Here is a 25,065-nt window from a genome sequence, read left to right as displayed (position 1 = left end):
GCCAGCGTTCATCTAGCTTAGGGACTTGTTTCTCTGGCATGCAACAAAGCTGCGACCAGCCAGGTACGTACTTTACTGTAGCGTTATCCGCTAACCAGACAGCCTGTCTGCTACGCCACATGACCATATGCTTGTTCAATCAGTGCGTTGCATCCTCATCCGTATCGAAATGCTCACGAGCCCAGGGGCTGTTCGAGCGGATGCTCGCACCCCTGTAAAACAGGACGAACGGAATCGGCACGAGCAGGAGGGCGAGGAACCCCAATAAGCTCGAGGCCCATTCGTTTCCCAGCTTCCTGTACATCTGGTTTGCAAACAGGCTACGTTTACATCATCATCGTCAGCACATACACTTCACGCTCGCGCTTGATGCTTGGAAAATCAAACACTCACGGGAACCCAGCTCCGACCACATTCCTCGCCAAGATGACGCCCGCTAGTGCAGAGGCCGAGTACGTCTGGTACGCGTCCACGACGTAATTGAGGACGCTCAGGACGATGACGTAGATGCCCGCGCCGAACAGGGCGCTCGCCAGGACGGGCACGATCCAGGGCACCGACGGGAACGAGGTCCACGCGAACCAGAACAGCGAGACGGGGATGAAGACGGCGCCGAGGCGGGCCATCCAGACGCGGGCCTCGGGGACGGGGCGGCCGCCCTGCCCGGCGACGCGGGCCCGGTAGTACCGTTCTTGCAGCGGATAGAAGCAGAAAGCAATGCAGGGGCCTATTGTTAGGCCCAGGAAGCAAAGGCTGATCTGGCCCATGTCGAAGTCATGACCGCCCGGCCCGAATACCAGCGGGAACGCCTCGTTGAACAAGAACACCAGCCCGTACAGGAACCCGTTGTACGCCGCGGCGAACATGGTGATGGGCTCCGTGAAGAGGAAGTGCAGCGGCCGCAGCAGGTGGCGGCGCAGGACGGGCCCGAGCCCGTCGTTATCCTTGTCGGCGTGGACGTCCCGGAACGAGCGGGCCGACGCCAGGCGCGCTTCGGCCATCTGCGCGCGCAGCCGGGCGGCCTTCCGCCGCAAGACGATATTGTGGCGGGTCTCGGGCACGGTCAGGACGAGGAGGACCTAGTACGCGCCGCAGAGGGCCATGAGCAGCCAGAAGACCCAGCGCCAGCCGAGGTTCTGCGCCAGGTAGCCCGTCAGCGGCAGGGCCGAGGGCGGACCCAGGACGCTGCAGAGGCTGTAGAAGGCCATGGCGGCGCCGCTGTCGTCGCGCGTGAAGAGGTCCGCCACGGTGCCGCCCGTGTTGGTCAGCGGGGCGCTGCCGGCGAAGCCCGAGAGGAAGCGGGTGGCGAGCACGGTCGTCATGTTGGGGGCGAGGGCGGGGCCGAGCTGGAGCAGGACTACGCAGAGCCAGGAGCTGATATAGACGCCGCGGCGGCCGCGGAGCTCGGATAGGGGCGCGAGCAGTAGCGGGCCCAGGGCGAACCCTAGCACGTACAGCGAGAGACCCAGCGTCGTGACCTCCTCGGACGCGCCGAACTCGGTCTGGGTTTGGTGCGCGCCGGACGAGATGCTGCCGGCGCACCAGCCGGTTAGCACGTTGAGGAGGCTCACGACGTAGCAGATGTACCGCCGGCGCCAGAGGGGCCAGTTGCGCGGGTTGTCGGGGTCGGAGGGGAGAGGGTCAGGCGGAGCGGGAGGGCGCGGTCGGGGAACTGGCGGGCGGCGGCCCAGGCTTCGGGCTCGGTGACGATGATGACGGCGGCGGTGGGCTCACTCCCAGCGTCGCGCAGGCCTTGTTGTTGTCTTTGCCCTTGGTGGTGCTGTGTCTCGATGTGCTGCGTGTAGCTGAAGTCCCGCCCCAGTACGGGACTTTCACCAGCCGTGCTGGCGCTGCCGCTGCCTACGCTGCGGCCGAAGGCCTTTTCCTCGTCTACTTTCTCGGCCATCGTGAGGTTCTGTTCATATTCGACGCATGGCTTTGAGAAGTTTCAGAGATATTATAGAAGGAGAGAGACTTTTCGCCATCAAGGAGTGTATACGCTGTTCAATTCATCGAATCGGGACACACACGCACACGCGCATACGACCGGATGGCGCGGTGCGGCTCCCACGATACCACACCGTCATAACATAAAGCCTACACATCCTTCCACGCTCATCTAACTTGCCAATGGGCGAGTCGAATGGCCGATGAGTAGCGTGGGGTGATGGCTTGAGCTTGTTGGTGACAGACTCTGCCCCTGCAGCTAGTCGAAAGCCAATTGAACAAGCCAGAGGAGTACTAGAGGCGTGGGTTAATGCCAATAGCGGCTGTCAGGAATCGAACTCAACTCCATTGGTTATGTCGTCACGGAAATGGCGTTCGGGCCGAAATACAGTCGGTGCCCGCCACAGCAACTCGTGTCGCCTTGTTCCAATCACCTTCTGGTCGGTTATTCCCAAGAGACAGGGGGTGGCGGATTAGAGGCATGGGCTTGGCAATTTGGTCGCTTGCCGCCTTGGTGGTGATTAGTGCCGACTACACATGAGATATCAAGGGAAACACTCTTCACAAAGGACTGGTTCTCTGGCATCATTGAAGGGGGAGAAGCAAGGTTTGTATTTACGTTAGTGGGATTACCTGTTACGCCGTCTCACTACCAATCCATCCTGTTCGTTTTTGTTCTCCATGCGTTCTAGTACTGATCTTTCACATCTCGTTCGCTCGGCTACTGCTGCTGTCGGACTGTACGGGGTCTCGATGATCGATCAGGAACCTGTCATATTATCAAGCTTAAAGTGTCAGCCATCTAGTCAGCCCCTCGAAGGAAGAAAAGGAAATCTCTATCGCTTTTTTTCCGCCTAAGATCTACGCAGAGGCTCCTTGAGGGAACCAGAAGTCGTCGAAGGCCGTCTCACCGCGTTGCTGCGACTCAGCTTGGACGCGGGCCGGGGAATACCGCCGCCCGCCGCCGCCGAGGAGGAAGAAGAGGAGGAGGCGGCGGTGGGGGGTCCTGGGAGTCCTGGGCGGGGCCGGCGCGGTCTCCTCGTCGCTGCTGAAGCTGTTCTGTGCATTGGCCACGCGCTCGCGGAACGAGACGTGCGTCGGCAGAGGGGCGTGGGATCGCCGCTCAGAAGTGGCAGGGCGGGACGGGAGGGGCTGCTTACTTTGTGAATCGTCTCGGAGCCGGGGCGAGGCCGTGCTGCTGCTGCTGCTCTTGAGGCTCCCGCGCTGCGAAGGCGTTCTCGGTGTCGTCGCCGAGGCGGGGGACGCGGCCACGCGGCCTCGGCCGGCTGCTGTCCCCCGTCCGGGTGGTGTTCAGCGGCGCGGGGGGCGGGGCCCTAAAAGTGGCGGACCGGCTGGGCGGCGGTCGGCTGCCAGTGGTGCTGGGCTTCGAGGAGTTGGGCCTTGAGCTGGGCACAGGAATGTTCGTCTTCCCTGTGGTGGTTGGTGTGCGTGGCGGCTGAGACGAGGCGGAGGAGCCATTCGGGTTCTCGGCCGCCTTTTTGGTCTGCAGTCTGGCGTTCGTCGCGTTTTGGGCGAAACCCAGCGTGTTGCGCGTCTCAGGGTTGTCCTCCTTCAGGGGCGACACCATGGTCAGCATGATGACCTTGCAGCCGTTACCCATGCATGGCTCCAGCATTCTGGTCAGTGTTGATTCCCGGAAGGGGATGTGAGTTTTGGGATTGGGATTGGCCATAGCCTCAATGACCCGTTTCAGGGTCGAGAGCGAGATGTTGATGTCGATGCCCTCTTTCCGCCTCGCCGCGTCGCCGCCTGATGCCTCATACTTCTCGGATCCTGCCAGATCGATAAGGTTCAAGACGCCGTAAGTACTTCTTGGGTTGCCGTCGTGACCTCTCTGGAACCTGTGTGTGCCACGTATCCTCAGCGTCAGTACTGAATGCGATCGGCTGGACTCGCTGTTCTTCAAGGTTGAGCCGGTACTACGCAGCTTAGATCCGTCTGAAAGCACCTCCTGTAGCAGTTCCACGTCCAGCATGCCATCGCTGGTGACCGTCTCGGAGGAGCAGTCTGCATATCGGGCCTTCGTTGACTTCTTGCCGGGCACATCACGAGTTACAAGACCCACTTCCTTCTTTCCCGCGATAAGGTCGTAAATCTTGTCCGCAAAGATCTCCAAGAACTCTACAGTCACCTCGTAATCCCAGGTCTCCTCGCGATCCGCGATCCACTGCCTCAGCATTTCGACCGACCGAGGAATCAAACCGCCCTGCTCGAGGTCGGCGGTCACGGCCGCCGTGCCGAGGGTGTAGGTCTTGCCCGAGCCCGACTGGCCGTAGGCGAAAACGGTGGCGTTCTTGCCGTTGAAGGCGCTGCCGAGGACCGGCTTGACCTCGTCGAAGATGTCGGCGTTGGTGGCGTTCTGCCCGAAGACGCACTCAAACTGTCCGTACCAGTTTAGGGGTGCCGCTTCCTTATTGTTCCTGGACGTTGTGGACTGGTTCCTCTCGTCGGGAACACCGACCCACTGGAGCTGGTCGACCAGTTCGCCCGGGGCCATCTCGATATCCTCCAAGTCCTCGTCGGGCTCGTTTAGCTGGGGTCGGACGCGCGTCATCACGCGCAGGTTGCCCTTGAGGTCGGCGAGCTCATCGAACAGCTTGGCGTTGGCCTCGTTGCACTTGCCCAGCTTTTTCTCGACCACTCGGTAGTCCTCCTGGAGCAGCGACTCCCGCCGCTCGGCGCCGTCGACCTCGGACCGCAGCGCCTCGAGCTGCTGGCGCGTCTCCCCCTTGAGGTCCGCAATCTCCTGGCGCAGGTCCTCGGCGTCGTCGGCCGCCTCCCGCCGGGCCCGCTCCGCCTGGTCGGCCCGCTTGTTCGCCTCGAGCAGGCCCTTCTGCGTCTCCATGAGCTTCTTGTTGGCCTCGCGCGACCGCGGGCTGGAGGGCGCGCTGCCGGGGGAACGCAGCGGGGACGACGGCGTCGCGGGCGCCCCCTCGTCCTGCGAGAGCCGCTGCATCTCCATCTGCAGCGCCCGGATCTCCGCCGTCTTGGTCTCGGTCTCGCGCTTCAGCGTCGCGATGGCGGCTTCGGACTCGTCCAGGACCTGCTGCATCGTCGCCTTCTCGTTGCGCAGCACGTCGACCATCGAGGCCTTCTTCTTCAGCAATCCGGTGTCGACACCGTCGTCGTCATCCATGCCCAAAGTACCCTCCGCAGCTTTGCCTTTGATCAATGCGATTTGCTCAGCAAACTTGTCATTGATGTTCTTGTGGAACTTCTCCCACTCGATCTGCTTGCACCGCTCCTTCTCCTGTTCTCTGTCCTTCTGCTCGATAATGGCGTTCTTCTGTATCTTGATGAGGTCAAGGAGGCGGTCCTCGCACTTGGACTGCATGTTTTTGCAGATCTCCAGGTGGGTGGAGATGTCGTGCTGCTGCGAGCAGATCTTCATCTTGTCCCCAAAGGCGCGGAAGAGGCTCTCCAGCTGCGCCTGGGTGACGCCCCGGACCCCGTGGCCCTCGGCCATGCCGCTCTTGAGGTAGTTGCACAAGGCGTTCAGCACCTCGGCGGTGATGGTCGTGATCGAGTTGATCCGCGCGAGCCGGTTCACTTCGTCCTGGGCGGTCTGGACCACCTGGGCGCAGGGCTGGGAGTGGTCGAGCATGCCGTGCTGCTGCTCCCGCTCCGGCGAGGAGGATCCGGAAGATGGTCGGCCGCTCATGGTGAAGAGATGGGCAAAGGTCGTCTGGAGAACTCTTTGTGCGAGTAGAAGTGGGTGGATGAGTTTGTAAAGTGGCTGGTAAGCGCTTTGGCGATGGTGGTGATGGCTCTGACTAGGCAGGATTCTCCTCTCTCTTTGCCCGTCGGCATCTCGGCATCGTTTTATTACCATCGGGTTCTCTGGCGATCGTCAAAGACGATTTGGGCCGTCAAAGAAACAGTTGTCGGTCGAAGACTGTTGTTCTCCAGGGCCGTGAAAGGAGGGTCCGGTGATAATACATTGTGTCGTGAGGAACAAAGAAGAAGGCAGAAAGGCAGCTCAGGAATGCAGGATGGGGTCTTTCAGCCGCCTGTCCTCCCTGCATGCGATTCCCTTGGACAACCAACCCCTGAGGGGGCTTGTTGTGTTACGTCAAGCAACAAAGCTATTGTGTAAGGCGAGATACAATGGACAACGCTGCGCAGACGGCTTTCATGATATTCAGTTTGATGTTCTTAGAGCTTACAACCTCCCGTCACAAAGAACGCATATACTTCCGTCAGCCATATGTCCCAACGGCCCCGTGTTCATGGTATTTGCCCTTTGTTTCTTTCACAAAGAATCATACTCATCTCATGCTGAGCCTCGGAGAATATCCAGTAGACATCAGACCCCTCTGGTTGGCTGTGATTGCACGAACACCATGTTTTCTTCGAAAGCCAACTCCATTCTCTGTCTTGGGTGGTAGACCTATCATTCGACTAACTACTAGAATCAGAACCCCTTCTAGCAAGATATAGTCACAACGATGTAACTTTTGACCCTCATGAGATATACATGTATATGTGTGTATGATGATGATGATGATGATATCATATTAGTGTTCAACACCCGAAGGTGGACTAATCTACTCTAAAGGCCCCTTAAGGGGCAGGACTCGTTACAAGTGACTCGATACGACGGTAAGGCGACAGAAACCCCCCAGAAAGAGGAGGAAAATCCACGAAAGAATAACTCAATAAGTTACGATGTCTGTATATTAATATCGAAGCATCCCTGAAGCACTGAATACTAGAATCTCAAAGGCCCCTAAAAAGGAGGCATACTTGAAATACAGAAGTAATCATGGCACTTAGCCGCCAAAAACACAGTCACCTCAAAGTAGAAGTGGTTTGCTAATTGCGAATCTTCTCTGTTTCGTACCGGGCTGGGTCGTCATCGAGTCGATTTCTAAAAAAGGGGGACTTTAACTTTTCCTGTTGAGCTCCAACTCTCCAGTGATTTCTTGGATGGTATCCCCCGTTACTTGGTCATATTTCAGCTTGGCCGATGTTACCAGGATTCCAATACTCGTGACCAGCGGAATTCGGAGTACGAATATGGACACAAGAGTCACGCTTCCGTACCGGTGCATGCCCCACACACACTGTCAGTCGAGAGCCCCCCACGGATGGATATGAGATTCCAAACCGAAGACTGGCAATCTGATAAGGCATGTTTTGCAGAGTATACGCAGTTAGCTCATCGGTCAGGTTAGGCGTATATACGGACCTCTGTGTTATCCTTGCCCCCGACTATCAGTTGAACAGTAGCAAAATATGTGAGCCCCTGCAGCCCGAATACGAACCCGTTGCCGAAAGCGGTGCCGAGTTGAGTTCGTCGTTGTCATGCCTTTAAGATTATTCCCGATACGAGTGTCGCCTCCACCGAGAACGGAGGCCCCCGGAAGGCGGGTTTACCGGGGAAACCCTGTCGGCCCGGAGTGTCGGGCTTCTGCCGTAGGACAGATTCTTGAACACGTGCGGTCAGGTTCGAATTGGAGGAAGGCGACCAGGAAATCGACGGCATATTCCCTACCCCCTATTCCCGCGACATCGACTAATGATGGCTGTCGAATGACTGGCGAAATGAGTCGACAGCCCGGCCGGGGCTGGCCGACAGAGGGCAATTCACTTGCTACAGGCTCGACTGATTCGAGCAGTCCCTGGTGATCCTCGGCATTACGACGATGTGCAGTCTCGTTGAGCAAGAAAACGCGGTGACGGGCTCTTGGGGCCAAGTGCCAAGGCTCGCGTGATGAGGAGCGGCCGTGTAAACATGCATGCGTCCTGGGCGGACCTCTCTATATATAATCCACGTCGGGTAATTAAGGTTTGACGTGGGGTTTGGTTCTGGGGTTCTCCGGTGGTAATCAATCCGTGATCCTCGTCTCGCGGCACCGGGTATACCCTGATTCCTGCCAGTAAGAGCTCCCCAGCGCACACAAGCCACACTGTCTGTCACCCTGCCACAACACCTGCCACAAGCTAATTAATTCCTTAGCTCGGCTCGAATTACTACTAGCCTTAGGACGTGTTTATATTTCACTAGCCAGCTTAATTTTCTGCCGCGCACGTTCTTTTAAAAGGGTTAGAAGTATACGTTTAATGACGGCCCTTTTTTTTATATTAGCTTAAAATTTAATAGTGTGTTTATAAAAATTTTAATTTTTTTAAATAAAATCCTAATTGATTTTTAATATTTATATAATAAAAGTAAAAAAACGAGGTGTTTTTATATTAGTTTTAACTTTATTAAATTACTTTATATATATAAAAATTAAAGCTTTTAAAAGTATTATAAAATAAGCGTTAACTTTATTTTTATTACTTTTTACTTACTATTATTATTTAAATTCACGTATTATTTATAATTTTAACGCTTTTATTAATATTATAACGTGGTTTACCACTACGCGACGTATATCACTTAGCGACGCACTTTAATTTAATTTTAATATAATTAAATTTCAACGCGTAATACTTTTATAATTATAATGCTTAATTAATTCTAAAAAGATCGGATAGTTTTAGTAATTTAAGCGATACGAAACGGACCGAATTAAATAAGTTAAAGAGTAGTAGTAAAAGTTTATAATATATCCGAATTAATTTTACGTTATCGAATTTACGGCCGAATTTTAAAACGCGAAATCCGACCGAAATAACGTAAAATAAATTTAATTAAAAAAGAGGTACTTCGTAAATATATAATTAATTTAAATATCCGAGGAATGCCTCCCGATTTCGTTAATGTGAAAAATATAGCTAATTTTTTTATCGCGTTACGCGGCGGTAACCGCGTCGGTAAGCATTAAATTAAACGCTTTATCGACCGTAACCCGGATTTAAAAACTTAAATAAATCGTTAATACGATTATTAAAAAGCTTTTTACGAAAATTTTAAAGTTATTTTTACTTAGTTTACATTAATTGTAAATATAAAGGCGAAATACGGGATCGTTAACGAAAATATTTAAAATTTCGACGAAACCGGCTTTATAATAAATATAATCGGGTTAATACTCGTCGTAATACGCGCCGAGCGGCGTAAAAAAGCGAAGTCGGTTTAGTTTAATAATCGGGAATAAGCAACGGCGATTAAATATATTAATTCGTAAAGCTAATATATTCCGCCGTTTTTAATCGTTTAAAATTAATATTACCTCGTAAATTAATCCCGCGAAACCGATTTACTAAGCGATTAAATAATTAAGCCGACTTTTAATAGCTAGACTAATAACGAAATAGGCTTAAACTAAATTAAGTACTTCGATAAATATACTAGATCGTAAACGAAGGATCGCTACCGTTTTTTAATTTTTAACGGCCACGAGAGCTATATTTCGGCCGAATTCGAGGTATACTATTAAGATAACGATATTATTATTATTAATATACCTCTTTATTTATTGTATTTGCTTTAATTTCTCGATATAGTATTTTATTCGCCTTTAAAGCGTACTTATTCGAAAAAAATCGAGCTATTTATTAAAGCTTTTATAAACTATATTACTAAGCTCGAGTTTTTTATCGCTTTTAAAGCCGCGTATTTTACTATTTTTATAGAAGTTAACATTAAATTTAAATTTAGCGTATCTAGTTTAATACTTTATAACTTTAACGAGGTAATTAATAAATTAAATATGCGTCTCCGAACGCTTATATTTAACTTATCCCGTTTAAGGACGGCTAGTATTTACGACCTTTAAACGCCGTTTAACCCTTAATAAATAACTAAGCACTCTACTTATATTAAAAAGAGGGTGTTTATTTATTAAAAAAGCTCTCCGACGCCGATTTTAAATACGGTAAACTAAATAGCGAAAAGTATAACTAAAATAGCTTATAAAATAACCTTTATACGCGATAAAATATATATATTAAAAGAGGTTAATTTGGCATTTTTTAAACGCCGGAGAGCTAAAAAATCGCGAGTCCAGCTTAAAAGAGCCTTTACGATTAAAGAATCTTAGCAGCTATAAAACGAAAAAGTAAAAAGGAAGCGTTTAACGCCTAATAAAAGTAAAAATAGGGGTTCGTTAAAACGGAGGGCGACCGGTAGAAAGCGTTATAATATTTACGGCGAAATAGGTTATAATACGCGAATATATAAAAAAGATATAAAATTAAGCGAGGAATCGAATAGCGAGTAATTTTAATTAATTTTAAACGTTATAGTTATATTAATTTATATAAAAGGGTCGAAAAGTAAAAAAAGTGCGTCGCTAAGTAATATGCGTCGCGTAGTAGTAAACCACGTTAATTATTATAACGTGGTTTATTACTACGTAACGTATATTACTTAGCGACGCACCTTAATTTAATTTTAATATAATTAAACTTTAACGTATAATATTTTTATAATTATAATGCCTAATTAATCCTAAAGAAATCGGATAGTTTTAGTAATTTAAGCGATACGAAACGAACCGAATTAAATAAGCTAAAGAGTAATAGTAAAAGTTTATAATATACTCGAATTAACTTTACGCTATTAAATCCACGGCTAAACTTTAAAATATAAAATCCGACCGAAACGACGTAAAATAAATCTAATTAAAAAAGAGGTATTTCGTAAGTATATAATTAATTTAAATATTTAAAGGATACCTCCTAATCTCGTTAATATAGAAAATATAGTTAATCTTTTTATTACGTCGCGCGGCGGCGACCACGTCGATAAACACTAAATTAAGCGCTTTATTAACCGTAACCCGGACTTAAAAAGTAAAATAAATCGTTAATATAATTATTAAAAGGTTTTTTATAAAGATTTTAAAGTTATTTTTACTTAGTTTACGTTAATCGCGAATATAAAAGCGAAATATAAGATTATTAACGAAGATATTTAAAATTTTAATAAAACCGGCTTTATAATAAATATAATCGGGTTAATACTCGTCGTAATATACACTAAGCGACGTAAAAAAGTAAAATCGGTCTAGTTTAATAATCGGGAATAGGTAATAGCGATTAAATATATTAATTTATAGGGTTAATATATTCTATCGTTTTTAATCGTTTAAAATTAATATTATCTTATAAACTAATCTCGCGAAATCGATTTACCGAGCGATTAAGTAATTAAGCCGATTTTTAATAGTTAAACTAATAACGAAATAAGCTTAACGTGGTTTACCACTACGCGACGTATATTACTTAGCGACGCACTTTTTTTATTTCTCGACCTTTTTATATAAATTAATTTAATTATAACGTTTAAAATTAATTAAAACTATTTATTATCCGATTTCTTGCTTAATTTTATATTTTTTTATATGTTCGCGTATTATAACCTGTTTCGCCGTAAACACTATAGCGTTTTTTACCGGTCGCTTTTCGTTTCGATGAACCCTTATTTTTATTTTTATCGGGCGTTAAACGCTTCTTTTTTACCTTTTCGTTTTATAGTTATTAAAATTTTTTAATAATAAAAGCTTTTTTAAGCTAAATTCGCGGTTTTTTAGCTCTTCGGCGCTTAAAAAGTGTTAAATTAGCCTTTTTTAATATATATATTTTATTATATATAAAGGTTATTTTATAAGCTATTTTAGTTATACTTTTCGCTATTTAGTTTACCGTATTTAAAATCGGCGTCGGAGAGCTTTTTTAATAGGTAAATACCCTTTTTTTAATATAAATAAAGTACTTAATTATTTATTAAGGGTTAAACGGCGTTTAAAGGTCGTAAGTACTAGCCGTCCTTAAACGGGATAGGTTAAGTATAAGCGTCCGGAGACGTATATTTAGTTTATTAATTACTTCGTTAAGGTTATAAGGTATTAAACTAAATACGTTGAATTTAAATTTAATATTAACTTCCGTAAAAACAGTAAAATACGCGGCTTTAAAAATAATAAAGAATTCGAGCTTAATAATATAATTTATAAAAGCCTTAATAAATAACTCGATTTCTTTCGAATAAATACGTTTTAAAAGCGAATAAAGTATTATATTAAAAGGTTAAAGTAAGTGCGATAAATAAGGAAGCATATTAATAATAATAATATCGTTATCCTAGTAGTATACTTTAAATTCGGCCGAAATATAGCTCTCGTGGCCGTCGAGAATTAAGAGGCGGTAACGACTTTTCGTTTACGATTTAATATATTTATCGAAGTATTTAATTTTGTTTAAGCTTATTTCGTTATTAGTTTAGCTATTAAAAGTCGGTTTAATTATTTAGTCGCCCGATAAATCGGTTTCGCGGAACTAGTTCGTGAGGTAATATTAGTTTTAAACGATTAAAAACGGCGGAATATACTAACCCTATAAATTAATATATTTAATCGCCGTTACTTATTCCCGATTATTAAACTAAACCGACTTCGCTTTTTTACGCCGCTCGGCGCGTATTACAACGAGTGTTAACCTAATTATACTTATTATAAAGCCGGTCTCGTTAAAATTTTAAATGTTTTCGTTAACGATCCCGTATTTCGCTTTTATATTCGCGACCAGCGTAAACTAAGTAAAAATAACTTTAAAATTTTTATAAAAAACCCTTTAATAATCGTATTAACGATTTATTTTAATCTTTAAATCCGGGTTACGGTTAATAAAACGCTTAACCTAATACTTATTGACGTGGTCGCCGCCGCGCGACGCGGTAAAAAAATTAGTTATATTTTTATACTAGCGAAATCGGGAGGTATTTTTCGAATATTTAGATTAATTATATATTTACGAAATACCTCTTTTTTAATTAGATTTATTTTTACGTCGTTTCGGTCGGATTTCGCGTTTTAAAGTTCGGTCGTAAATTTAATAACGTAAAGTTAATTCGGGTATATTATAAACTTTTATTACTACTTTTTAGTTTATTTAATTCGGTCCGTTTTATATCGTTTAAATTATTAAAACTATCCGATTTTTTTAAGATTAATTAAGTATTATAGTTATAAAAGTATTACGCGTTAATGTTTAATTATATTAAAATTAAATTAAAGTGCGTCGCTAAGTAATATACGTCGCGTAGTGGTAAACCACGTTAAACTAAATTAAACACTTTAATAAATATATTAAATTATAAATAAAAGGTCGCTATCACCTCCTAATTTTTAATAGCTACGAGAGTTATATTTCAGCCGAATTTAAAGTAATTAACGTAATCCACGGTCCAATTAAATATATAGTTTAATTAAACACTTTTTAAGGCCTCGTATAACGAAATATAAATTAATTCTACTATAACGTATTTAATATATTAAAATTAATCGGAATCCTCCTCTTTAAATACTACTATATTATTTTAATAGGTACGCGTATTATACCCGGGCTTCCCGTAAATTTTATAACGTCGCGGGCGCGTTTTAAGCCTTTTTATACGATTATTACTTCGGCGCGATTTATCTTGTAATTATTTATTAACGTCCTTTTAAGACTGCAGGTTTTTTTTAGTTTATATACGAAGTAATTTTTTATCTTGTAACCGTTTTTTTTTCGTACGGCGGCGCCGGCTAAGCATTTTATTTACTTTTCGTAGTGCAGTTATTTTACCCTTTAAAAAAGTAAGCCGGTGTATTATTTACGTTATACCTTTCGTAATCTAGTTAAATCTAATTAAAATCGATATTAAAGAGCTATTTTAATGTCGTACGATATAGTTTCGAACGTATTCGGTTTAAAATTAAGCCTTAATCGGGTTATTTAAGGTTTTTAATTTTTAAAGAATAAGTAGGCCGAAAGACGTCCCCGGAGGTGTTAAAGTACGTAGTTTTATATTTAACTATAAAATAATATATTCCGAATCGTACGGAACGAGTCCGGCTTTTTAAAAGCCTCCTTATATATTCGAAACGGTAAAAATCGCTTAAAACGCTTTTAAAAATGCTGGTAGGAAGTCCTCTTTTAAAATATAGGTAATATACGCCCGTATAAAACCTTTAATTTCTTTCCCGTACGCTTTTTTTAATATACGAAAATAACCGATATTAAAAGGTTAAAACTTATACGACGAATAAAAAAGTATATAGAGTATAATAATCGAGTTCTTTTTATAATAAAGCTTAAAAGCTATCGAGTAATAGCTTTTATAACCGTTATAAATTAATAGGCGATAAATACCTTTTATACGAGACTTCGTATATTTATCGAAGTATCGAATTTAGTCCTCGCTTTTTTTATTCGTAATCCAGTTATTTTTAATAACTACGATTACTTAGTTTTTCGGTAATAGGCTGTTTTTATACTAAAAAAAAAGGTACGTTTTCCCGGTAAAAATAATATACGAAAAAATAACGTAACCGTATAATTTAACGCCTTATATTATTATAACCTATTCTTAGTTCCCTTATTATATTACCTTAGGCTTTCCGCGTTAATCGAAAATAGTTACGATTATTTCGAACGAAATTTAGCTTATAAAAAACCCGGTCTCGTTAAAATTATATATATCCTTTTTTTAAATTTTATATTTATTAATTATATTCCGTATAAAAATAAATTACGCGCGATACGCGTTAAGATTTTCGTAAAGGACTTTTTAATAATCGATTTTTCGGTTAAAACGCGTCCGGAAATCTAGTTATTATCGTATAAAATTAAAAGCTTAATTAACGCCGACGCGTCCCGCGTTACGTAAATTAAGTAATCGATTCGCTATATTTTTAATACTATTTATTCGAAGCGAAAACGATCGCGAATTTAAATTAATTATATATTATACGATTAATTACTCTTCGGAATTCGTAAACTTTTACGTTAGCGACTACGTATTTCGTTATAAAATACTACCGTAACGCCGGTAACGTAAAATTATATAGGGGATATTATATATTTACGTTACGGTTCGTATATATAATTTAGGGTTTTTTTAAAACGCTTAGAGTATTAATTATATATCGTTCTCTTTCTATTAATTTATTATCGTAGGTAATAAAAGTATAAAGCATAAAATATAAGTTGTACGAAATTAAAAGAAAGTGTTCAATTAAACCGTGTGTTTAATTAAACCGTGGATTACGTTATATTATTAAGATAATAATATTATTATTATTAATATACCACCTCATTTATCGCACTTACTCTAATCTTTTAATATAATACTTTATTCGCCTTTAAAGCGTGTTTATTTAAAACAAATCGAGCTATTTATTAAAGCTTTTATAAATTATATTATTAAGCTCGAGTTTTTTATCGCTTTTAAAGCTATGTATTTTATTATTTTTATAGAAATTAATATTAAATTTAAATTTAATATATTTAATTTAATACCTTATAACCTTAACGAGGTAACTAATAAATTAAATATATATCTCCGAACGCTTATACTTAACTTATCCCGTTTAAGGACGGCTAGTACTTACGACCTTTAAACGCCGTTTAACCCTTAATAAATAATTAAGTACTTTATTTATATTAAACAAAGGGTATTTACTTATTAAAGAAACTCTCCGATGCCGATTTTAAATAGAGTAGACTAAATAATAAAAGGTATAATTAAAATAACTTATAAAATAACCTTTATACGTAATAAAATATATATATTAAAGGAAGCTAATTTAATACTTTTTAAGCGCCGGAGAGCTAAAAAATCGCGAGTTTAACTTAAAAAAGCTTTTACTATTAGGGAGTTTAATAGCTATAAGATAAAAAAGTAAAAAGGAAGCGTTTAACGCCCGATAAAAATAAAAATAAAGGTTTATTAAAACGGAGGGCGACCGGTAAAAGGCGTTATAATATTTACGGCGAGATAGGTTATAATACGCGAATATATAAAAAGGATATAAAATTAAGTAAGGAATTAAATAACGAGTAGTTTTAATTAATTTTAAGCGTTATAATTAAATTAATTTATATAAAAAGGTCGAGAAATAAAAAAGGTACGTCGCTAAGTTATATACGTCGCGTAGTAGTAAACTACGTTAAACTTTTTAATAATATTTGATTTTAATTAATAAAAAATAAACCGTAAAATTAAGCTATACTTTTTAAATATATAACTTATTTAAATAATAAATAAGAAAGTTAATTAAAAAGTAAATTTAAAAGTTAAGGTTTAATTAATTAATTATTATAAGCTATGCGCGGTAAAAAGTTAAGCTAATTAATAAAATATAAACACGTTTTTATTTATTTATATAACGGTAATGAATTATTTAAATCTTACGAAACTATTAAAACGCTTATAGTCACGTAATTAAGTCTTTATAAGGCGGGGCTGTAAATAAGTTTTAAAATAAATGGAATTTGCGACGAAGAAGAAAAGAAAGAGAAAATCGAGCTAAGGCCGATGCGGCAGATCGGTTTTAATAATAAGGTGGTGGGGTTAGTGTAGGGTTTTTATATTAATTAGCGCATAGGCTAACGCACTATATTATTACCCCCCTTCGTAAAAAAGCGGCGCCTCGACGGCTTTAAAAGGGATTTAAACGAAGGTGTTTTTTAATTAAAGTAGGGATTTTTTATTATAATTTATTTAGTTTTTTACCTCGCTAATCGGCGGATTTTTTTCGATATTAATAACTCGTTATTTAAGTGATCCTTATTAAAGCGGTTTTCCTCGGCCGCGAGTTTCTATTATATTAATCGTATTAAAAGGCCGGCTTTATCGGGGTTTTAACGATAGAAATCCTTTAATTTATCCGGAGCATTTTTAAAGTTAAAGGCCGGGTATTAAGTATCGTTATTCTCTTAATTAACTTAATTCGCTTTATATTATAATTTACGGTAATAAGTTTAAGATACTTTAATTTTAAATATTTTATACTCCGGGCTTTTAAGTTCGTTAAGTTTTACGATTTTATTAACCGGGCGCCCCGGAGCCTATCCGGGTAACAGGTTATCGAAGTTTTTAAAAAGTTAATTAATATAATAAATCCTATTTCTTTATAAGTTAAAAATATCTAATTCGTAAATATAATTATCGCGGGATAAGATACGAAAAGACTATTAAGTATAAAAGAAAGCTAATTTATCGCCGGGTTAGTTTATTTTTAAGCCGGCGATCTTTTTAATATAAACCCGGTCGTTTACGTTAAAGTTCGGTTCTTTTCGATATTTATTTACTTATTCCTTTATTTTTTTAAAAGGCTAATATCGCCCGCCGCGCGGTTTTAACGTATTTTTTAATAGTTTATACGTTTTACTAGGCTTAAGTTCGATTTAGTTTTTCGTTAAGAGGAAGGTTTTTTAAGTCTTAAGTTCTCTTTTTTTAATCGAAATAGCTCTAAAGCTTAAAACCCTGTTTTATTTCGAAGGGGGATATTCCTTTAAAAGAGTTATGCGAGATCGTGGCTTAAGCGTAGTTTAAAACGGGCAACGTATTAACTTAATTATTTTAATAATAAGTTAAAAATAGTCGTAACCGTTAATCTATATACTTATTTATAATTTCTATTTAGCCGGTTATATCGTAATATATCGTAAAAGCGAACGTTTATTTAATGCTTAATATTTAACAGATTTTTTTTATAAAGAAAGCCGTGAACTAGGTGCTTTTATCGCTAATTACGGTTTATAATAGTTTAAATACTCGGAACGGCCCTTAATAATAAAGCTAAGCGGCCTTTTTCGCGTCCACGTTTTTATTATAAAGGGAGGTTTAATTACGTTTCGTTAAACGGTTAACGACCGTTATTATTATATCGTAACCCGTTTTTTTATCCGGGGGTTTATAACCTTAAAGTTTATTATTACGTTTTACTACGATTAATTAAACACCGGAAATAATTAGAACTTCCTTAGTATTTTTATATATAAAACTTTAATTAGCTTATATATATAATTAACGATAAATACGTCGTAATCGTTTATTAATCCTAGCTATTAATAGCTTTTAAAAACTAGCTTCTTAGTCTTAATTATTTCTAAGTAATGTTACGACCTAGCCCGATCTCGCGGCTTAAACCCACCTTACGGAACGGCACCACAATGCCCCGCGGCGCTTATTAATTCGACCAAGCCCAATAGTTATTTCGGACTCACCAGGATCAGTACTATAAACAATAACCAGTTAAAGCACTTACTACGACACTAAATCTGAAAGCAGGAAGGATAAATACGTACGATCGCATCGAAAGACCGCGACGGACAGCTGCATTACGTAACCAGTTTACTAGATTACCGGCTCAGTCAGGAATAATCCACTGAGCCAGTGAGCCTATGGCTCAAAGGATTACTAACGAGAAAGAAGGCGAGCTACTAAGCCAGGTAATCGGTGAAGAAGAGATTAGATATATAACGATGAACCTTTCCTATATATTTTATATAAACACTTTCTACTTTAATAATTAATCTAAACATTAATCTAATATATTAATAAGGCACTTTGCCTTAACGAACTTATTACACCTTTAACCAAGTTTTATAATTAGTTTCGAGATATTACTTATTATATTAAACGAACGCACTCGTTTACACGTTTAAGTACTCTCTCGTTTTAACTAATATAAACCCCAGCACGTCTACGAGGTTTCTTTTAGACCCCGATAACCGTTCGTTACAAATAAGTAATCGTTATTCGATAATAAATATTTTCGATAATTTTTATTTAAAAGTTATTTTTTAATAAAACCGTTAATCTTTCTTTATAAAATAATAGTTTATTAATTAATATAAAATCCTCGTGATCTATACGCGCTTTTTCGCGTAAAACCTCGAAGTTTTTCGATTATCGATTAGCGTCGAATAAAGCATTTAGGAGAAATATCCCTAATAAATCGGGGGGCGGGATATTATCCTTTAACAATATAATTTTAATATCGGCGGCTTTAAAATTAAATCTTAATAACGGGTTTAAGCGTTTAAAAATAGCTTAGTATTTTTCGCTTTCTTTCTCAGCTTTAAAAGTCTTTAATTCCTCTACTTTTCGAAATAACGCGTTCGCGACGGTATTATTTTTTCCGAGCCGGTAAATAATAATAAAGTTATACTAAACTAAAATTTCGGTTTAACGGATTTATTAAGAATTAAAATATTATTTAATACTAAAATATTTAAGCGCGCGATAATTAGTAATAATAATAAATAGCTTAAAGCGTTAAAGCTTAATTAATTCCGCGCGCTAATAATATAAACCTCGAATTATAACGAATAACTCTTTATCGTAAATAAGGTAATTAAGCTTTAATCTTTAAAAGGATTTCGAAAAATACCCGACTAAATATTATTCTTTATCGTTTAATTTTTAGGAAAAAACGCTAGTAATAATATAATTAAACGAGTCGGTTTTAAGTTTCGTTTTCTTTTTATAATCGAAATATAAAAGGACTAGTGCCTATAATAAGACGTTTTTTAATTCGTTAAAAACAGTTTATTATTCAGTTCCCTAAATTTATAACTAGTTCGACTTCGTTAACGTTATTAACGGTTTAACGATCTTATTATAATCCTTAACGAATTTACAATAAAAATTACAGAATTCGAAAAACGATTATATTATTTTTACGTTTATTAATAAAGATTAATCTTTTACCGCGAAAATCTTATTAAGGTTTACGGCGACGCTATCAGTTTTAATAATAAAACCGAGGTATTCAATTTTTATTACATTAAATTCGTACTTTTTAAAATCGGCCTAAAAACCGACTTTTAATAGTTTTTAGAAAACCTTTTTTACGTGCTCTTCGTATTAAAGAAGATTTTTAAAATAAATAGAAATATCGTCGATATAAATATAATAAAAGTTATCGAAATATTCCCGTAATAAGTCGTTAATAAACCTTTAAAAGATAAATAGTTTATTAATTAATTCGAATAAGAGGACTTTATATTTATACGCTCCGTATTAGGTTTAAAAAAGTCGTTAAGTTTTCGTTTTCCTTTTTTAAGCGAACCTTATAAAAAGCTTACCGGATATTAATTTTAATATAAATTATTATTTTAATTATTCTATCGAGGGTTTTCTCGATTAATAGCAGCGGATATCGGTCTTTTTACGTGATAGCGTTTAGTTTTCGAAAGTCTACGTAAAAACGAAGTCCGCCGTCGCTTTTAAGGGCTATAAGTACCGGAGCCGCTTAAAGGGCGTTACTCGATATAATAAAGCCTTTTTAAAGGTTCTCCGAGATATATTTTCGGGTTGCGGTAAGCTTTTTTAAAAATATTTTATAAAATAAGCTATAGCCTAGGTCGTTTAGTTTTATACCGTCCGTTAATTTAATTTTATAGTTTATCGATTCGCGGTGTTTAACTAATTTATCGGACTATACTTTATTAAATATATAATAAAAGTCTTTATATACTTTAAATACTATTTTTTTTACTTTTCGGCGCAGCTTATTTTTATTCTCGAGTAAAGAGTTATCTCGGAAAGTCTCCTTTTTTTAAATAAACTTATCGATTTAATAAAAAGTAACTTTATAAATTTAATACGAGTCGTTTTTTTTTATACTCCGATAAAAATTTAAAGCGTTTAAAATTATTATATCGAGCGCTCGTTAACGATATTAGCCTATGGCGTCGCGGGCGAGGCGATAAAGTCCGCGCTTATTCTTTTAATTATAGTAAGGCGTATGTTCTAGCGTTTATTCGCGATTATTACCGAATTATTTTAGTTCTTGTAGCTTATCGTTAAAATTACGTTATATTTTAGTTACTCTTTTATTTAGCCGGTAAATAATACGCGGACAGATTTTCGGGATTTAGATTTCTTTTTTTATAGCGGGGGGATTAAGAGTACTAAGTGACCGCGTATTTTCCCCTTACGTAAAGCGGGCTTTTAATTAAGAGAGTCGGCCGTTTCGTTCCCGTTTATTCTTTTTAATTTAAGCTTTTAAAGCTTTATTTTTAGTATTCGTATTTTTTTAATAACTCGGATATTATAATAATATACTTACTTTATTTACCGGTATATCCGTGTTTTTAGTAAGGTTTTAATTATTAAAGTAATTTAAATAGCGAGTTCTCGAACGGATAACGACGTTATATTCCTCGAACCACTTTCGTCCGATAATAAGGTTATATTTTATATTAATTATTACGAAAAGGACTAGCCCGGTACTTCGGTGGTAAATTTATAGGTTAATAAACACTACTATGTTAAGGAGCTAAGAAAGTTTATTATCGAAACCCTTAATCTCGTAAGGTTAAAAAGCGGTTACTCGCCTCGCACTTAATTATTTAATTACTTTACCCGTAAAGTTTACGCTTATAAATAAATAACCGAATACTCCCGTATTAACGAACGTTACGGTAATAAATAATAATAATTTATTACTATTTATAATATATTTAAAGGTTAAAAAAGGTTTTTTAATTAGTTTCTATAGAAAATCGAATAGTATCGTTATTAAGTTATTTTTAACGGTAGTTAATATTTATTTTAAGAGGAAATCCTTATTCCTTAAGATTAATTTTTTAATTTTTTCGGCTTAGCGAGGGCCTAATTAAGTTTACGGTTATTAAAAGAAAAGTTAAGCGACGCTCCTTCGTACTTTTAATAGATTTCGTTAATATCGATAGGCTTACGTTCTCCGGTATTATATTACTTTAAAGGGCAATTAGTTTTCCGATGGCTAATTTAGTAATAATTGAAATATCGTTCTTCTTTTACTAGTTTTTAAATCTCTTTAATAGTAATAGGAGAAGGGTAAGTTTTAGTCGAGGAAATGCCTGCCTGCGGGGTAAGCTTAATAGAGGTAGGGGTTTTAAAGGTATTAACCTTATCGTTTTTATTACGGGAATTATTTTTACCCGTTTATAAAGAAGAGGGCTTATCGAATCGCTTTTTTTTTTTCGTTCGCGTTTATAAAGCTTTAAACTATTTATTTATAGTGTTTAGTATAAGCGTTAAAGTTAATAGTTTCGTTAAAATATATCGTAATAATAATAATTATAACGCGAGATATAAGTTTATTGTAAAAGCTTTTTTTTAAGAAATACGGGGGAGTTTTTTTTCTCCGGTTAATTTAACGAAATCGGAAAAGAATTTCTAATAGCCGGCTAAAAAAGTTATTTCTAATTGATCGTACTCTTTTTTTACCTTTTCGCGAGAGGTATAATCGAAATATCGCTTTTAAAGGTAATCGAAAAGCTCGTTAATAGTAATAATACGATTAGGGTAGTAATCCCGGAGGAAAAATAAGAGTTTACGAGTAGTATCGCTTTTTACGTAATTACGAATAGCGTTAAATATTTAATTATCGGAAAAAAATAGTCGATATTTTTAGTTCGTATATCCTTAATTTAATAAAATTAAACCTCGAAAAGAACTTTATCCTTATTTTTATTACTATAGAAATCGTTAATTTTAATTTTACGACTTTTTTTATAGCGAATACTTTTATCGTTAATAATTATAAAGGGAATACTATTACGTTTATTTATAATTAATCGGGTAACAACGGCCTAAGCGTTATATAATTACTTTAATCGGTTCGCCGACTCGATATTAACCTTTATAAAATCGGTGGTTAAGTCGTTTATAATTACTTTTACTTATTCCCGGGTAATAACGGCCTCGTTATAAGCCTTAATTAATTTCTTTAAAATAGTTTTTAACGAGTCGAGTTTATTATTTAATCCGTTAATTTTAAACTGCTCTTTTATTAAATTCTCGCTTTTATAAATATCGTAATAATTAAAAAAAGGAAGCGAAGCTAAATATTTAATTTAAGTAATAATTAATTTTAATTAAAAGTTTACCCGGCGGGCCTTAGCGTAAAAATCGAACACTTATACTATATAAATATAACTTAATAAAAATATAAAGCGTATTTCTTAGAACAATTCGTTCGGGTTATTATATATTTTTTAAACTCGTTAAAAGCGATAAATCCGCTTTTAAAAGGCTACTTAGCTTCTCCGATTTTAATTTACGGGGTAAAAAAAAGGCAGCTTTATTATTATCGCGAGTGTATCGATTAAATAAGGCGTTTAACCGAGCCTAAAAATCGTCGCCGTTTAAATCGTCGATTATAATATTATATCGTAAAGACTAAGCTTTCTTTTATAATCGTTCGAAGTTAACGAGGGTATAAAAACCCTGTTCGTTTTTTACGTTATCGGGGTTATTTTAAGCGGTTTATATTTATTCGATTTTTAAATTAATTAATAGGCTATATCGATTTAAAGATCGGCGGGAAAAACGAGTTAATTTTTTATCGGATTCCTTAAGTTCGTTAATAGGCTTTATAAAAACGCTTTAATTAAAATATATATATCGCTTAGCCTCCGCTTAAAAGGCGCGGTTATTCTCGTTACGCGCTATAGCGCGTTTATATTAAGGTAAGTCGTCGAGTATTAAAAGGTTTAGCGTTAATTAGTTAGTGTTTATTTTTTATTACACGGCGACGAGAATAGTATTAATTAATTCGAATAGTTAAGTAAGATATTATACTATTAAATGATAAAAAGGGCGGTTATAAATAGTTACGCAATTAAGTTTTTATAAAGCGAGGCTGTAAATAAATCCTAAAATAAATAGAATTTACGACGAAGAGGAAAGGAAAGAGAAAATCGAGCTAAGGCCGATACGGTAAATCGGTTTTAATAATAAAGTAATGGGGCTAATATAGGGTCTCCACACTAACTAGCGCATAGGCTAACGCACTATATTACTTTATAATTATTTAAGCTTTCGATTTATAATTATAAAACGTATATAAAAACATACGATTACTATCGAGTAAGTCTTTACTCTTAACTGCTATAAATAAATCGCATCTCTGCTAGTTCTTATTTTCTCAGATCTAGCGGAACCGCCTGCAACGGTTCGGTTATTATTATAGTAAGTATTATAAGTACACGCAGCAGCGAGCGGTGAGTGAGTGAGCGAGCGACAGCCGCCTGCCTGCCCCGCGAATGACTCGAAAGGCGGGCATGAACCATACCACACCTAGCTGGCATCAATAGGCTTGGAAGTTATTCCGCTCATTTCAATCTGGTCTACCTACTGATAGTAATGCACAGGCCAGTAATCGCAGTGCCCAGCAAGTTCCCATTGAGCAGGAGTTACGCCAAGAGCTAGGGGTCTACTGGGTCTTCTCTCCCCAATCCCACCCCATGGTCTAGGCCTTACCTTACCTAACATGAACTGTCTGTGGCCAGCTCTACTACTACATTAGGCAACATTAGGCAGGCGCTGTTAGTGCACTCACTCCAACAAGCAGGTGCGCTACAGGCAACCTTGGAACCAAGCAATGCCCATTTGCATGGCAGGAACGTGTAGCGTGTTTCCCCAGGCAGCCCGTCCCACCACCGACGCCGTTGGTCTCGACTTCCTGGCCTGCTTCGGAGCTGGAGTGCTGATCGGCCCAAAACGATCGGGTGTCGGCCTCGTGCTTGTTTGCCCTGCGGGCGGTGCTGGGATCAGCAATAACCGTCTGTACGTAGGTAATAAGTTACGGGGCTGTTTGATGCGCTGATCCCTGGACGCTGGACGCGCCCAATCTACTAACCTAACTTATTAGTTGTGCAAATGAATGCACGTGGCCCCTCCCGACCGGAGCTGAGAACATCCACTCTAACAACCAACCTGCCGACGCCAAACAACAACGGCCGAACTGTAGCGAGAGACAACGGAAATAGAGCAAAAGAAAGACGGATTGAATCACTGCGTTTCATTCAACCGCCTCCCAAGCCAAACACAGGCTGCTCGATTCCTGCCTTCTGACAGGCCTCCCACACCGATGGCCGTTACGGAATATTTTTGCCCAATGCGCCGTCTGCTAAGGAGGGAGGTTGTGCCCAGACCGTCGGCGAAATTTGCCAAGCGCATCTTTGGGGAAAATGGCATGATTTCTTCAGCGACTGCCTCCTGGCGCGTCGCAACTACATGCTTCGCCCGCTGCCATCCTGCCCAGACGGGCCCGGTTGAAGCCTGCCAAGTCAACCAGGAGGTGTCAACCATGCTGCATTCATCATTCTTGCTTACCCTACGCTTACAGCGCTCTTGGCTTCTTCCAACTCCAGGTTTGCTCTAGCCCCTAGGCAGCCAAGCGCCGAGACTCGACCACCGGCCTTAACAGAAAAGACGTTAGACCTTGGCGATGCAGGACCCAACGTTGCCGTCTCGATGGGTCACTCTGCCAAAGACTGCCCCAAGCCGCTGCTTGGCCCGGGTGGGCATCGTACGTCTCCTCTCCGCCTGGCTCTTCTCTGGATACCGTGTCCCGCCTAGTGGGCGGCTGCTTCCCACGTCGCCGTCGTTGTCGGTGTCGTCCCCCGCTTCTTCATCTTCTTCTTGTCCTCCTC

At 39.6% G+C, this 25,065-nt stretch overlaps 2 protein-coding genes across 2 annotated transcripts; both read right to left on the bottom strand.

Moving 5' to 3' along the window:
• Positions 1-139: 139 nt before the first annotated feature.
• On the bottom strand, positions 140-1,906 carry PG986_006647 (major facilitator superfamily domain-containing protein; the record flags this gene model as incomplete). Its single annotated transcript, XM_066842869.1, has 4 exons — positions 140-320; positions 394-1,079; positions 1,119-1,530; positions 1,572-1,906. The coding sequence occupies 4 exons, from the start codon at positions 1,904-1,906 to the stop codon at positions 140-142; spliced, it is 1,614 nt and encodes a 537-aa protein (XP_066698981.1).
• Positions 1,907-3,103: 1,197 nt separating this feature from the next.
• PG986_006646 (P-loop containing nucleoside triphosphate hydrolase) lies at positions 3,104-5,629 on the bottom strand (the record flags this gene model as incomplete). Its single annotated transcript, XM_066842868.1, has 1 exon — positions 3,104-5,629. The coding sequence occupies one exon, from the start codon at positions 5,627-5,629 to the stop codon at positions 3,104-3,106; it is 2,526 nt and encodes an 841-aa protein (XP_066698980.1).
• Positions 5,630-25,065: the final 19,436 nt, after the last annotated feature.

The sequence above is a fragment of the Apiospora aurea genome (assembly GCF_038362705.1).
Source record: "Apiospora aurea strain CBS 24483 chromosome Unknown utg000005l_segment0_segment0, whole genome shotgun sequence".
Lineage (NCBI taxonomy): Eukaryota > Fungi > Ascomycota > Sordariomycetes > Amphisphaeriales > Apiosporaceae > Apiospora > Apiospora aurea.
This window is presented reverse-complemented; position numbering and strand designations above follow the sequence as displayed.